The 15,915-nt window shown below is 42.1% G+C and overlaps 1 protein-coding gene and 1 long non-coding RNA gene across 2 annotated transcripts in view; both read left to right on the forward strand.

Moving 5' to 3' along the window:
- LOC138093055 (uncharacterized) overlaps positions 1-9,700 on the forward strand; it is a 29,194-nt gene extending 19,494 nt beyond the window's left edge. Inside the window, exon 3 of the long non-coding RNA XR_011146013.1 lies at positions 8,198-9,700. This is a non-coding gene — a long non-coding RNA (uncharacterized lncRNA). The remainder of the gene's footprint in view (positions 1-8,197) is intronic.
- Positions 9,701-12,697: 2,997 nt separating this feature from the next.
- Positions 12,698-14,919, forward strand: MRPL17 (mitochondrial ribosomal protein L17). Its single transcript, XM_068988362.1, has 3 exons — positions 12,698-12,888; positions 13,208-13,276; positions 13,606-14,919. The coding sequence occupies exons 1-3, from the start codon at positions 12,715-12,717 to the stop codon at positions 13,879-13,881; spliced, it is 519 nt and encodes a 172-aa protein (XP_068844463.1). The 5' UTR covers positions 12,698-12,714; the 3' UTR covers positions 13,882-14,919.
- The last annotated feature ends 996 nt before the right edge of the window (positions 14,920-15,915 follow it).

The following is a 15,915-nucleotide window of genomic DNA, read 5'->3' on the forward strand; positions in this document are numbered from 1 at the left end:
AGCAAATATTAACAGGCATAAAGGGAGAGATGAACAGTAATACAATAAAAGTACAGGAATTTAAAAGCCCACTTACATCACTGGACAGATGATCCAGGCAGAAAATCAATAAAGAAATATGGGCCTTAAACAATGCATTTGATCAGGTTGACTTATTAGATACACAAAAAATATCATTCAAATAAAGTAGAATACATATTCTTTTCAAGTGCCCAAGGAACATTCTCAACAATAAATCATATTCAACTCCATAAAACAAGTCTTAGTATATATAGAAAACTAAAATTATATCAACTATCTTGTCTGACCACAGCAGGATAAAACAAGAAGATAACTTTAAAAAACTAGAAAAACCATAAACTTGTGGTCTAAACAACATGCTCAGTTCAGTTCAGTAGCTCAGTGGTGTCTGACTCTTTGCGACCCCATGAATTGCAGCACGCCAGGCCTCCCTGTCCATCACCATCTCCTGGAGTTTACTCAGACTCACGTCCATTGAGTCCATGATGCCATCCAGCCATCTCATCCTCTGTAGTCCCCTTCTCCTCCTGCCCCCAGTCCCTCCCAGCATCACAGTCTTTTCCAATGAGTCAACTCTTCACATGAGGTGGCCAAAGTACTGGAGTTTCAGCTGCAGCATCATTCCTTCCAAAGAAATCCCAGGGCTGATCTCCTTCAGAATGGACTGGTTGGATCTCCTTGCAGTCCAAGGGACTCTCAAGAGTCTTCTCCAACATCACAGTTCAAAAGCATCAATTCTTCAGCGCTCAGCCTTCTTCACAGTCCAACTCTCACATCCATACATGACTACTGGAAAAACCATAGCCTTGACTAGATGGATCTTAGTTGGCAAAGTAATGTCTCTGCTTTTGAATATGCTGTGTAGGTTGGTCATAACTTTTCTTTCAAGGAATATGCGTCTTTTCTTTTAATTTCATAGCTGCAGCCACCATCTGCATTGATTTTGGAGACCAAAAAAATAAAGTCTGACACTGTTTCCACTGTTTCCCCATCTAATCACCATGGAGTGATGGGACCGGATGCCATGATCTTCGTTTTCTGAATGTTGAGCTTTAAGCCAACTTTTTCACTCTCCTCATTCACTTTCATCAAGAGACTTTTGAGTTCCTCTTCACTTTCTGCCATAAGGGTGGTGTCATCTGCATATCTGAGGTTATTGATATTTCTCCCAGCAATCTTGATTCCAGCTTGTGTTTCTTCCAGTCCAGCGTTTCTCATGATGTACTCTGCATTGAAGTTAAATAAGCAGGGTGACAATATAGAGCCTTGAGGTACTCCTTTTCCTATTTGGAACCCGTCTGTTGTTCCATGTCCAGTTCTAACGGTGGCTTCCTGACCTGCATACAGATTTCTCAAGAGGCAGGTCAGGTGGTCTGGTATTCCCATCTCTCTCAGAATTTTCCAGTTTATTGTGATCCACACAGTCAAAGGCTTTGGTATAGTCAATAAAGCAGAAATAGATGTTTTTCTGGAACTCTCTTGCTTTTTCGATGATCCAGTGGATGTTGGCAATTTGATCTCTGGTTCCTCTGCCTTTTCTAAAACTAGCTTGAACATCAGGAAGTTCACAGTTCACATATTGCTGAAGCTTGGCTTGGAGAACTTTCAGCATTACTTTACTAGTATGTGAGATGAGTGCAATTGTTTGGTAGTTTGAGCATTCTTTGGCATTGCCTTTCTTTGGGATTGGAATGAAAACTGACCTTTTCCAGTCCTGTGGCCACTGCTAAGTTTTCCAAATTTGCTGGCATATTGAGCACTTTCACAGCATCATCTTTCAGGATTTGAAATAGCTCCACTGGAATTCCATCACCTCCACTAGCTTTGTTCATAGTGATGCTTTCTAAGGCCCACTTGACTTCACATTCCAGGATGTCTGCCTCTAGATGCAACATGCTACTAAACAACAAATGTTTCCTTGAAGAAATCAAAGATAAAATCTAAAAAACAACCTCAAGACAATTGAAAATGAAAACGCAATGCTCCAAAACCTATGAGGCAGAACAAATGAAGTGCTAACAGGGAGGTATATAGTAATATAGGCCTACCTAAAGAAAACAAACAAACAAAAATGTCTCAAATAAACAAACTAACCTTATCCCTAGAGGAATGAGAATAAAAAGTGCAAGCAAAACCTGAAAGAAAAATAATAAGCTTGGAGAAAAAATAATTGAAAAAGAGACTGAAAAACAAGTGAAAAGGTCAATGAAACTAAGATAGTTCTTTGATGAGATAAAATTGATAAACCTCTAGTAAAACATATCAAGGAAGAAAAAGAGAGACAAAATAAATGAAATCAGTAAAGAAAGAGAAGCTATTAATAAGTATGGTTTTGCATTGCTCAACTTTGCTGTTTTTAGCTATTGGAATACATTCCTCAATAAATGTGGTTATATTGCACATCATTTTAAAGCTCATTTCTCACTTTATGTTATGTTGCTAATGACATTATTGTGTATTTTATATTTAGAGTATGGAAATTATGTTAGACAAAAAGCAAATTCTAGCAATTTTCTTAATCAAATTCAAAATGGGTTGTAAAGCAATTTGGAGAGTTTTATAAATATTATGAGGTGTTTAAATATATTAATAATTGGTTTCTTTATAATATTTTTAAATTCATTTTACATTTAAAAATAACTATTTTTCAGAAGAACAGAATTCATCAGTCTTGGTCATAAGGCACAGAAAAGGTTAAGAACAGGTGGGCTGGATAATCAGCAAGGTTTCTTTCAAATGGATGAGGTTTATAGCTATTATCTACTCCGATGGGTCTACTGTCCAACTTTTAAATAGCTTAAGGGTTTCTAAGATAGTGGGTAGGGAATAAAAGGGTGGGCTTCCCTGACAGCTCAGTTGGTAAAGAATCCCACTGCAATACAGAAGACCCTGGTTTGATTCCTGAGTCAGGAAGATCTCCTGGAGAAGGGATAGGCTACCCACTCCAGTATTCTTGGGCTTCCCTTGTGGCTCAGGTGGTAAAGAATCCAACTACTATGCGGGAGACCTAGGTTCAACCTCTGGGTTGGGAAAATCCCCTGGAGAAGGGAAAGGCTACCCACTCTGTAATCTGGCCTAGAGAATGCCATGGACTATAAAAGAAAATTCCAACTCCCAGTGATGAAGAAATATGTCAGTTATGGTAAGAGACAGACCCAAAGCAAAAGCAAGTCTGATACACTGCAAATACTACATACAGTCAGTGACATGTGTGAATTCAGATTCATAAGAAGAAATGCGCTAGAGAAACCTTTTTAATAATTTAAACTCAATAGCAAAAAATCACAGAGAAAGGGATGTACTGTGAGAGGTACTATTAGTGAGATGTTTGGTGTTGAAGTGTCATGAAAGGAGAGTTGGACTATAAAGAAAGCTCAGTGCCGAAGAACTGATGCTTTTGAACTGTGATGTTGGAGAAGACTCTTGAGAGTCCCTTGGACTGCAGGGAGATCAAACCAGTCAATCCTAAAGGAAATCAGTCCTGAAAATTCATTGGAAAGACTGATGCTGAAGCTGAAACTCCAATACTTTGGCCACCTGATGCGAAGAACCAACTCATTGGAAAAGACCCTGATGCTGGGAAAGATAGAAGGTGGGAGGAGAAGGGGATAACAGAGGATGAGATGGTTGGATGGCATCACCAACTCAATGTACATGAGTTTGAGTAGGCTCCAGGAGTTAGTGATGGACAGGGAAGCCTTGCGTGCTGACGTCTATGGGATTGCAAAGAGTCAGACACGACTCAGCGACTGAACTATAATGAAAGGTAGCTATCAAGCAATGTACCTAGCCATATAGTAAATTCTCAGCAAATATTTATCAGATGAAAGAGAAAGGGGAAGATAAACAATTGATATAAGTAAAAGTGAAATCATCAAGGGACACAAAGAAACAAAAATTCAGGTTCTCTTTTTTACAAACTTGTATTGAAAGACTTTGCAGGGGGGTGGTGAGAGCAGCACAGAACTAGGTTGGAGGTAGGCAGGGAGAGGAGATAGGATATATGAATCACAGTCCTTCTCTGACCTTAAAGGACCTTATAATTTCAGCAGCAGGCAGTTCATCTCACAAATAATACAAGGGAAATGAAGTAGAGAGGGGAAAGAACACACATGAGAATAAGCCAAGCTGGAATTATCAATAGTCATTTCCAGAGGGAAGTGTCACCACAGAGGGTTATGCTGATTTCTATCAAAACTCCATGTCCCTCTATAGCCCTGGACCACTTCAACTTTAGTTGCATATAGATTAGTGATTTATTTTCCTAAAATCAACTGCTTACAAGATTTCCTGTTTTCATTTGGGATGGTTTGATTAATTACATTCTTCAATATTTCAATGATTCAAATTTGGGAAACTCATTTTAACTAAGCCCAATATGATCACAATTTCATCTGACAACAGAGATGAGCTCTGTCTTTGTCCAATCCTTCCTAGAACGCTGGACTGATCCAGAAATGTGTGAAGACCATGACCTAAGAGGAAAAAGAAAATCCAGAAGGAGGTAGTCCCTATGATACTTCACAACATTCAGGATTCTAGGGACAGAATCAAAATTTGGCTTGGAATCCAATCGACAATTCCTTTTCACCATCATCACTAAATCCCCTATTGAACACTTGATCCCTGTACAGGCTGCAGGACATTGCTTCATGACAGCATCAGCAGAAGAGGATGCAGTCATTCAGAATAGAGGAAAAGGCATGTTTCTCTATTTACAACACTTCTGACACCAGAGCAATTCTATTCTTAAAATCTCTCAGACAATGAGTAGAAAGGGTTGGGAAGTAGACATAGCCTGGCCCAGTGTAAGCATAAGCAGGTGAATTGTCTGTAAAGAATTTTAAAATAGTAATAAAACTGAAAGAAAGTTAATCTGATTTTCATCACATTTCATGACTATGCTAAACAATGTTGGTGATATGATAACTCTCAAAGAAAAATCTTTCGTTTCTCAAGTGCTAAACAAATGATCGTTGTTGTTCAATTGCTAAGTCATGTCCTCCTCTTTGCAACCCCATGCCATTGCAGCACCCAGTGTCCTCTGTCCTCCACTATCTCCCAGAGCTCACATCAGGCACATTTTGTGCCTCCAATCCTTGTGGTAGAACATCAGTTCAGTTCAGTAGCTCAGTCATGTCCGACTCTTTGCGATCCCATGAATCACAGCACGCCAGGCCTCCCTGTCCATCACCATCTCCTGGAGTTCACTCAGACTCACGTCCATCGAGTCCATGATGCCATCCAGCCATCTTATCCTCTGTCGTCCCCTTCTCCTCCTGCCCCCAATCCCTCCCAGCATCACAGTCTTTTCCAATGAGTCAACTCTTCACATGAGGTGGCCAAAGTACTGGAGTTTCAGCTGCAGCATCATTCCTTCCAAAGAAATCCCAGGGCTGATCTCCTTCAGAATGGACTGGTTGGATCTCCTTGCAGTCCAAAGGACTCTCAAGAGTCTTCTCCAACATCACAGTTCAAAAGCATCAATTCTTCAGCGCTCAGCCTTCTTCACAGTCCAACTCTCACATCCATACATGACTACTGGAAAAACCATAGCCTTGACTAGACAGACGGACCTTTGTTGGCAAAGCAATGTCTCTGCTTTTCAATATGCTATCTAGGTTGATCATAACTTTCCTTCCAAGGAATAAGAATCTTTTAATTTTATGGCTGCAATCACCATCTGCAGTGATTTTGGAGCCCAAAATAATAAAGTCTGACACTGTTTCCACTGTTTCCCCATCTAATCACCATGGAGTGATGGGACCGGATGCCATGATCTTCGTTTTCTGAATGTTGAGCTGTAAGCCAACTTTTTCACTCTCCTCTTTCACTTTCATCATGAGGTTTTTTAGTTCCTCTTCACTTTCTGCCATAAGGGTGGTGTCATCTGCATATCCGAGGTTATTGATATTTCTCCCGGCCATATTGATTCCAGCTTCTGCTTCTTTCAGCCCAGCGTTTCTCATGATGTACTCTGCATATAAGTTAAATAAGCAGAGTGATATACAGCCTTGACGCACTCCTTTTCCTATTTGGAACCAGTCTGTTGTTCCAAGTCCAGTTCTAACTGTGGCTTCCTGACCTGCATACAGATTTCTCAAGAGGCAGGTCAGGTGGTCTGGTATTCCCATCTCTTTCAGAATTTTCCACAGTTTATTGTGATCCACACAGTCAAAGGCTTTGGCATAGTCAATAAGGCAGAAATAGATGTTTTTCTGGAACTCTCTTGCTTTTTCCATGATCCAGCGGATGTTGGCAACTTAATCTCTGGTTCCTCTGCCTTTTCTAAAACCATCTTGAACATCTGGAAGTTCACGGTTCATTCATTGCTGAAGCCTGGCTTGGAGAATTTTGAGCATTACTTTACTAGCATGTGAGATGAGTGCCCTGCTCTAAAACTATAAATTTAAAATAACCCTAGTCATGTAAGATTTTTCTTTCCTGAGTTAACTTTTGTTTTGAGATGAAGTTTCAAATGAGGTCAATCAGACACAAAAGTATCTGCAAACAGCCAGAATATTCCTTGAACACCAATAAGACACCAAGATTAAAATTGTTCCTTGAACATCAACCCACAAAATTGTATAGAAAGCCGTTGCTGATGCACCAACAAAATGTAAGGAAACTGACATATACAAAAAGAGTCAAAGCATGAATACTGCTGGGAGAACAAACAAGAGATGACAGTCTCACATAGCCAAAACTATGAGTTTGGCTCAAAGTTTTGAGTTTGCTCAAATTCAAGTTTTTTGAGTTGGTGGTGCTATCTAACAATCTCATCCTTTGACACCCCCTTTTCCTTTTGCCTTCAATCTTCTCCAGTATCAGGGTATTTTCCAATGAATCAGCTCTTTGCATCAGGTGGCCAAGAACTGGAGCTTCAGCAACAATTCTTCCAATGAATATTCAGGACTGATATCCTTTAGGATGGACTGGTTGGATCTCCTTGCAGTCCAAGGACCCTCAAGAGTCTTCTCCAACACCACAGTTCACAAGCATCAATTCTTCAGCACTCAGCTTTTAGTCCAACTCTCACATCCATACATGCCTACTGGAAAAACCACAGCTTTGACTATCCTGACCTTTGTCAAAAAAGTGATGTCTCTGCCTTTTAGTATGCTGTCTAGCTTTGTCATAACTTTCTTTCCAAAGAGCAAGTGTCTTTTAATTTCACAGCTGTAGTCACCATCTGCAGTGATTTTGGAGCCCAGGAAAATAAAATCTGTCACTGCTTCCACTTTTTTCCCTTCTCTCTGCCATGAGGTGATGGGATCAGGTGCCATGATCTTGGCTTTTTTAATGTTGAATTTCAATCCAGCTTTTTCACTCTCCTTTTTCACCCTCATCAAGAGGCTCTTTGGTTCCTCTTCACTTTCTGTCATTAGAGTGGTATCATCTGTGTATCTGAGGTTGTTGACATTTCTCCCAGCAATCTTGATTCCAGCTTGTGATTCATCCAGCCAAGCATTTTGCATGATACGATTACAATTGATATCATATTATAATAAAATACATGTAAACTTCAAACTATCACTTTTTACAAACTAATCCACTAAAACATTTTATTCCACAGGCAAATTAATTTGAAAAATTATCAGTTACATAGTCAGATTCAGCCACATATATTACTTTTCACAGTACTGATAAACTCATAACAATTTGTAAACTTTCAAGTTCACATCAGGCACATTTTGTGCCTCCAATCCTTGTGGTAGAACATAGCCCTGCTTCTAAAACTATAAATTTAAAATAACCCTACTCATATAAGATATTTCTCTCCTGAGTTATTTTTTGAGATGAAGTTTCAAATGAGATCAATCAGACACAAAACTATCTGCAAACAGCCAGAATATGCATTGGACACCAGTAAGACACCAAGGTTTAAAATTGTTCCTTGAACATCAATCCACAAAATTGTATAGAAAGCCATTAACTATGCACCAACAAAATGTAAGGAAAGTGTCATAGAAAAAAGAATCAAAATATGAGTACTGCCAGGAGAACAAACGAGATGACAGTCTCATATAGCCAAAAAATATTAAGTTGGTGCAAAAGTAACTGTGGGTTTGCATTGTTGAACTTATATGGTTATGTTAGGTATCATTTTAATGTGCATTTCTTGCTTTATGGTTTTTTGCTAATGACATTATTTGCTATTTTATATTTATTTTAGAATACAGAAAAGATTTTAGACAAAAAGCAAATATGATTGATTTTCTTATTCAAATTCAAAATGGGTCTAAAGCAGAGGAGACAACTCGCAACATCAACAATGCATTTGGCCCAGTAACTGCTAACCAATGTACAGAGCAGTGGTGGTGTAAGAAGTTTTGCAAAGGAGATGAGAGCCCGGAAGATGAGTGTATTGCCCAGTCATCACAGGCTGACAACGACCAATTGAGAGCCATCATCAAAGCTGGTCTTCTTACTACTACACAAGAAGTTGGCAAAGAACTCAACATCGACGATTCTACAGTCATTTGGCATTTGAATCAAATTGGAAAGGTGAAAAAAGTCAATAAGTGGGTGCCTCATGAGCTAACTGGAAAATTAAAAAATTGATGTTTTGAAGTGTCATCTTCTCTTATTTTATGCAATAACAACAAACCATTTCTCGATCAGATTGTGACATGTGATGAAAAATGGATTTTATATGACAACTGGCAATGACCAGCTCAGTACTTGGACAGAGAAGAAGTCCAAAGCACTTCCCAAAGCCAAACTTGCACCAAGGAAAGGCCGTGGTCACTGTTTGGTGGTCTACTGTCTGTCTGATCCACTACAGCTTTCTGAATCCCAATGAAACCATTACATCTGAGAAGTATGCTCAGCAAATTGATTTGTTGTTCAGTTGCTCAGTCATGTTTGACTCTTTGAGACCCCATGGACTGCAGCACGCCAGGTTTCCCTGTCCTTCACCATCTCCCAGAGCTTGCTCAAACTCATGTCCATAAAGTCAGTGATGCCATCCAACCATCTCATCCTCTGTCGTCCCCTTCTCCTCTTGCCATCAATCTTTCCCAACATCAGGGTCTTTTCTAATGAGTTGGCTCTTTGCATCAGGTGGCCAAAGCATTGGAGCTTCAGCATCAGTCCTTCCAGGAAATAGATGAGTTGCACCAAAAACTGCAACACATGCAGATGACATTGGTCAACAGCAAGAGCCCAATTCTCCACGACAACACTTGACCACACGTTGCACAACCAATGCTTCAGAAGTTGAATGAACTGGGCTGTGAAGTTTTGCCTCACCCATCATATTCACCTGACCTCTTGTCAACCAACTATCACTTCTTCAAGCATCTCGAAAACTGTTTGCAGGGAAAACGCTTCCACAACCAGCAGGAGGCAGAAAATGCTTCCCAGAAGTTTGACCAATCTTGAAGCACAGATTTTTACACTACAGGAATAAACAAAACTTATGCCTCACTGGCAAAAATGTGTTGACTGTATTGGTTCATATTTTAATTAATAAAGATGTATTTGAGCCTAGTTATAATGATTTAAAATTTGTGATCCAAAACTACAATTACATTTACATTTGCACCTACCTAAATGAATAAAGACAATGCTTGATGCTGTACATTTTCACCATGTGGATATTTCTTTTTTAAAGTAATGGATCAAATAACACATGTCAATATTCGATTTCCCTGAATTTTGCAAAGAAGAAAATCTAACCAACTTTTACCAGTAGAAATTTAGGATGAATTTTCTGATGATGATGTTATACTGAAATGCAGAGATAACTGAAAGCTGTAAAAATTAATCCCAAATAAATGAGACACAGAGAATACTGCAATTTCTGAAATTTATTGTGAACTGTGGTTTGTATTATTTTCTGCCAACATATCCATATGTTTAAGACTTTTCCTATTTGCATAATTGTTGCTTCAGACTAAGGAAATTTTTCAAAATTAAAATTAACAAGTGTTCTCTGGTTATCTAAGAGGAAAACAGAATGACAAATATAAATATGCTTTCTAACAAACATGAGTATGTATCTAGGGCTTCCATAACAAAATGTCACAAACTGGGCAGAAAGTTACTATCTTATAGTTCAGAAGTCCAAAATCAACTTGTCAGCTAGGCCAAGCGTTCTCTGAAGAATCTAGAGAAGAATCTGTTCCTGGTGACAGGAACAGAGTAAAGGAGAGAAGTAGGTGATTAAATAGTTAATCCCTCCAAGGGATTGCAAGTAGAAAAATATATGGGAGACCCCTGTAAGTTAATGATTACTCAAGAAAGCAGGTTTGCTTAACCACAAAACCAAGCAGGCTTGTTTAGCAACAAAACCATGAACGGAAGCAAGACACATCCCCCAAACAAGAAAACAACGGTAGCATGAGCCCCACATCCTGACCAATGAACTGAGTAAGTTAGGACATGTTCTGTGCACACATAAAAAACAGTAATTTGTGAACCTAGCTTGACCACGTAGGGACAAGAAAACTCCCCTGCCCAGCCTGGAGGAGGAACAAATGATGGAAGCATGACCTCTACTCAAGAATGACAAAGAAGTATTCTCCTCCTCCTCACTTTTTGATTTTAAAACTGTAGCCCAGTAAGTTCTTGGGGTGCAGCAACCTCTTGTCTGCCTGCTTAAGTCTCACAAGCATCCTATTCTAATAAATCAGTTCTTACCTATCACTTTGCCTGTCACTGAATTCTTTCTGCACTGAGACATAAACGACCACAACTCTTCAGAGCCTCCCAACAGGACACTTGACAGTTTCAGTTGCTCTTAAGTTTCTTATGTTTGCCAGAAATCCTTGTCTTGCATTAGACAACTCTGATCTCTGCCTTCCTGGTGACATGGCATTCTCCTTGTGTGTCTCTGTCTCTTCACAAGTGTTCTTTTTATAAGGACACCACCCCTTTTGGATTGGGCATCCACCCTAGTCCAGCTGCAGTCTATGGGGTCACAAAGAGTGGGACACGATGGAGCGACTAAACTGAACTGAACTAGTCCAGCATGACCTCATCTTAACCAATTACATCTGCAAGGACTCTATTTTCAAAGAAAGTCACATCCTGAGGTACTGGGTGAAGGAGATACAGGAGGTGTGGGAGTGGGGTAGGACTTAGCATATATTTTTTGCGGGGGGACACATCTGAGTACATGCTGCTAAGTTGCTTCAGTCATGTCCAACTCTGTACAACCCCATAGACAGCAGCCCACCAGCCTCTCCCGTCCCTGGGATTCTCCAGGCAAGAATACTGGAGTGGGTTGCCATTTCCTTCTCCAATGCATGGAAGTGAAAAGTGAAAATTAAGTCACTCAGTTGTGTCCAACTCCCAGCAATCCCGTGGACTGCAGCCCACCAGGCTCCTCCGTCCATGTGATTTTCCAGGCAAGAGTACGGAGTGGGTTGCCACTGCCTTCTCAACAAGGAACAATTTTGACTAAGTCATGGCAAATCAGCTGACACAAAGGCTCAAAACCAGAGACTATAATGTTATTGTTCATTTCTTTAACACATAAATGCATTGTATGTTTTCCCTTTTTAAAATAAAAAACAGTGATTAATTTAAAAATATTAAATCATTACTTTTCCTTTGAGCACAGTTAATTTTTCTTGAACTAGGATGGTTCTATGTGCTTTGCAAATTAAAAATGTCGCCTGCCACATCAGTAAACAAACGATGTTGCAGTCATCAGCCACTGCAGGCACCTCCTCTCCACCACAGTAAACCCCAAGGAAACTCAGGACAGAAACACAACCCTCCCCAGTGAATCATCATACACTGCAGCCACTCACTGAATGCAGCAACCTGAGGAGACAGGATGAGAAAACAGGATACTAGCCCCCAATAGCTGGGGTGCATATCAAAACAATGATCTCAGTGAGCATAGACTCCTGCATTTTCTCATAGAAAAGCACTAAATCCCTTGAGATATCTGACTTTCTTTAAGAGTAATCTTTTGATGCTCCAACTATCCTGTCTTCCCTGCAAAATCTTTTATATTTTCTGCCCTCCACCCACTCCAAACCCCTTCTACAACCCCCTCTGCCACCATAGCCTCTTGGAGTTATGTTAGCTACTGTGTCGTGGGATCAAGTCCTCAGTTTTGTCTGCTAGGTAAAACAACTCTCAACTTTCACGTTGTGCTTTTTTTTTTTTTTTTTTTACCAGCCAACAACTTAAAGGAAAGAAAATTTTCACCATCTCCGTTTCTTTCCTATTATTGTTATTCATTCATTTCGCCATTACTACTGAAAACAATTTTCTTTCAAAATGACACGCTCAGCGTGTCAGACGCCCCGCGCCTCAGAAAGAGCAGGTCCACCGGCCTGAAGACTGGAACACCGCCAGGCACTTTCCTCTTCAGGTCCTCACTCTACCAGCCAGCTCCGAGCCGAGCTTCCCAGAGCGGGGTCATATGACGACTGTCGCAGCACCAGAGAAACCGTCGGCCTGCTCACTTCACACTAGGGGGCGCCTGGTTCCCGGGCAAACCAGCCGCGCTCGCTAGACCAAACTCCTCCCGTCTCTCCACCTCCGGACGAGGTCAACGCCCCGTCCCCGCCCTCCGCAAGACTGCCAACGAGGCAGGCTGTGATACACATGCGCAAACACGTCCACCACGCAGCTACGTAAGGCGCGTGATTCCGATAAGCTCCGCCTCTCGGCCGCGTCTCTGAGTTTCCAGTTCCGGCCTCACAGGGCCGGGGAGCAGCCGAGAACATGCGGCTGTCGTTCGCCGCCGCGGTCTCCCACGGCCGCGTATACCGCCGTCTAGGCCTTGGTCCCGAGTCCCGCATTCACCTGTTGCAGAACTTGCTTACGGGACTGGTGCGACACGAACGCATCGAGGCGTCATGGGCACGCGTGGACGAGCTGAGGGGCTACGCCGAGAAGGTAAGGGGCGTGACCCTCTTGTTCTCTCCTAGGTCTGGCCTGAGGGGGCGGGATTCGGCTGGAGTTGGGGAAGAATTGGGACCGCCCTGGTAAAGAGTGCCCAAAGTCTCTCTCCTTATTACCATGAGCTGAACCTACTCCTGGGGCCCCTCAAATGGAGACATGATTAGGACTGCGTGGTTAGCCTGCGAGGTAGCCTGAATTAGCGACATGCTTTGCTAGCGTATGGAATGAATAGGTTGCAGTTTGGCATTAGAGGATTAAGATTGACGCCTCCTTTCTTGCTCGGATTTTGGTCAGTGATGTTGTGTCCTCACAGCTCATCGACTACGGGAAGCTGGGAGACACCAACGAACAAGCCATGCGCATGGCGGACTTCTGGCTCACGGTGAGTGCATCCTGTCCACGTCCCAGATCTTATCCTTTGGTCCCTAAGTGGAAGGGAGTTGTTAGAGGAAAGAGAACTGGGCGAAATTAAGGCACGCACTTAGGGACAAATGTGAACTAAGTTAGAGATATATGTCCTACGTTGAGTTCAACGTGAATCTCAGTCTACACAACTGCCTGTAATTGATCACTTTATAATACCATGTCAGAGGGTGAGGGAAGGGCTGTGGGTGTGTGTGTGTTTGGACCCTACCTTTGGGGATGCTGAAACTTAATGTCTCGGTGATGGTGTCTGACTCTGCTCTCTCCTGGAAAACTCTCGCCCTCTAGGAGAAAGACTTGATCCCAAAGCTGTTTCAAGTACTGGCCCCTCGGTACCAAGGTCAGAATGGGGGCTACACGAGAATGCTGCAGATCCCAAATCGGAATCAGCAGGATCGGGCCAAAATGGCAGTGATTGAGTACAAAGGGAACTGTCTCCCACCCCTGCCCCTGCCACGCAGAGACAGCAACCTTACACTCCTAAACCAGCTGCTTCAGGGGCTGCGGCAGGACCAGGAAGCAAGCACCCGCAGCTCCCACCCAGCTCAAACACCAGAGGTTTAACTGAAGCCAAAGGGCATGTGGCCCTCATCAGTGCCCGTGATCACAGGCCTTGGGAGCTCTATTAAGCTCCAAGAACTGGAGCTTGAGTTGTAAAATGGACTGTCTGATTGGAGTCTGGAGCCCAGAACTTTCTGAGAGCCAGATACCCTTTTCTTTGCACAATAGGTAAAAATTCATTGTATGCATATAAACTGATTGTTTTCCCCCCATCGTATTTCTGGAGAATGAGAACTCTCCACATCGGTCTGTATGAGATAGTAAATTCATGGCATGTTTCTGGCTCTTAATCTGGCTTGTGTTGAATTAACACGGTTTTGTTTTTCTTCATGCCTGATTATATGGGGCATGTATTCTGTAATTCCAAACTGGCCCCCATAGGTGATTGAGTTTTGTTATCTAGCACAGAGACTGAGCCCCTGGGATTTCTTAAAAGATTACTTCCTGAAGGGTTGGAGGGTGAACATCTAGAAGTGAACTTTCTGTAATAATCTGGCACCCTAGGAACCTTCAAGGTTCCATTCCTCTGTTTCTGGACAGGATCACATGTTACCCTCAAGTGCTCTCTTCAAACCCTGAATGGACTTCAGAGGAGAGGACCGTCAACCTGGCCAGGAGAGTGGAAGCCTTTAGCAGAGGATGTTGACTGCAGGATAAGCTCCTTCCTTTGAGGGTGGGAATGGAGGGGTGAAGGAGAGGGTAGAAGTGGAAGAAAGACTAGGAAGTTAAATACATGGGAATTTCCTGGAAGTTTTCATTGTTGTCAAATCTGGGCCTCTCTGGGAACTCGGAAGAAGGAAATGCATCTTCAGAATGGTCAGGATGTGAGAAGTAGGAAGTTCCTTTATGTGCACTAGGAGCTGTGAAGCCAGACTGGGCCCAGCCAGGCTGCCCATCCCTCACACTCACAGGCTTCACTTGGGAGATAGTCATGGGAAGTCTTGGAGCTATCATCCCTGCACGAATACAGGATATCAGGGCCTAGCAGATCCCAGATTTCTAGTACAGTTAAAAAATAGAGATTTTTATCTTAGGGCAGACCTTAAGAGGGTATTTGGCCCACCAATCCGATACACTGTTTGAGATAATAAGGTTGTGGGTGGAGGGCTCCCCAGTCTAGCAGACAGATGCTAGCCTCAGCGCCAGCTACTCTGGTCCCATTTCAGGTCAGCTGCCTAAGTGAGAAACTGATCTGCCCCCAACAGAGATCTCGTCTCTTTTATTCTACTCCAGTTGGTCTTCTGCACTGTTACAAAAAAGCTCTTTCTGACATTATATTTTAAGTGACATATAGTAGACACTTAGAATATTTATTGACTAACATTTAACTCTGAATGCTCCTCAAAAAAAATTTGCCCCCATTCTGCGTTTTTGGCACTAACTCATTCCCCTCAGCCAGATATCTTAGAGTCAGCCTTGACTCATAGAAAAAGCACTTTTCTTAAAATTAAAACCACATCTCTAAATGTTGCTAACAGGTGGGTTATGACTGGACTCTTACATCTTTTCCTCTTAAGCCCCAGAAATACTCCTTCCTTTGGGGCTTTCAGTAGTTCCCCAAGTGTTTTATTTCAGCATCTGCTAGTACCCAGCATCATTTTAGGCACTAGGGATATACTAGTTAACAAGTGTCGGCCATATGTTGGGCCCTGGGCTACATGTTAGGATGTAGAATTGAGAAGAAACAACCTTTGCCATCAAGGAGCTCACAGCCTGATGGGCCATGTCCAGTGCCACAGTAGTCTCAAGAGACACTGCATCCCCTTTAATGTTTTAGCCTATATAGTAGATAGAGTATGTGAACCCTAAAGCATTTACTAAAGGCTCAGGGATTGGTGCAGTGGTAAAGAACTCCCCTGCCAATGCAAGAGACGAGTTCAATCCCTGGGTTGGGAAAATCCTCTGGAGTAGGAAATGGCAACCCACTCCAGTATTCTTGCCTGGAAAATTCCATAGACAGAGAGTCTCATGGGCTGCAGTCCATGGGGTCGCAGAGTTGGACTGGACTGAACGTAAACACTGGGATAACACCAGGGA

This window comes from Capricornis sumatraensis, chromosome 16 (assembly GCF_032405125.1).
Source record: "Capricornis sumatraensis isolate serow.1 chromosome 16, serow.2, whole genome shotgun sequence".
Taxonomy (NCBI): domain Eukaryota; kingdom Metazoa; phylum Chordata; class Mammalia; order Artiodactyla; family Bovidae; genus Capricornis; species Capricornis sumatraensis.

What these genes read in the sequence shown, in the direction of transcription:
- MRPL17 (XM_068988362.1), top strand. Translation starts at nt 12,715, where the DNA reads ATGCGGCTGTCGTTCGCCGCCGCGGTCTCCCACGGCCGCGTATACCGC. An exon ending in TGAGGGGCTACGCCGAGAAG is followed by an intron (nt 12,889 to 13,207) that starts GTAAGGGGCGTG and finishes GTGTCCTCACAG; the next exon opens with CTCATCGACTACGGGAAGCT. An exon ending in TGGCGGACTTCTGGCTCACG is followed by an intron (nt 13,277 to 13,605) that starts GTGAGTGCATCC and finishes CTCGCCCTCTAG; the next exon opens with GAGAAAGACTTGATCCCAAA.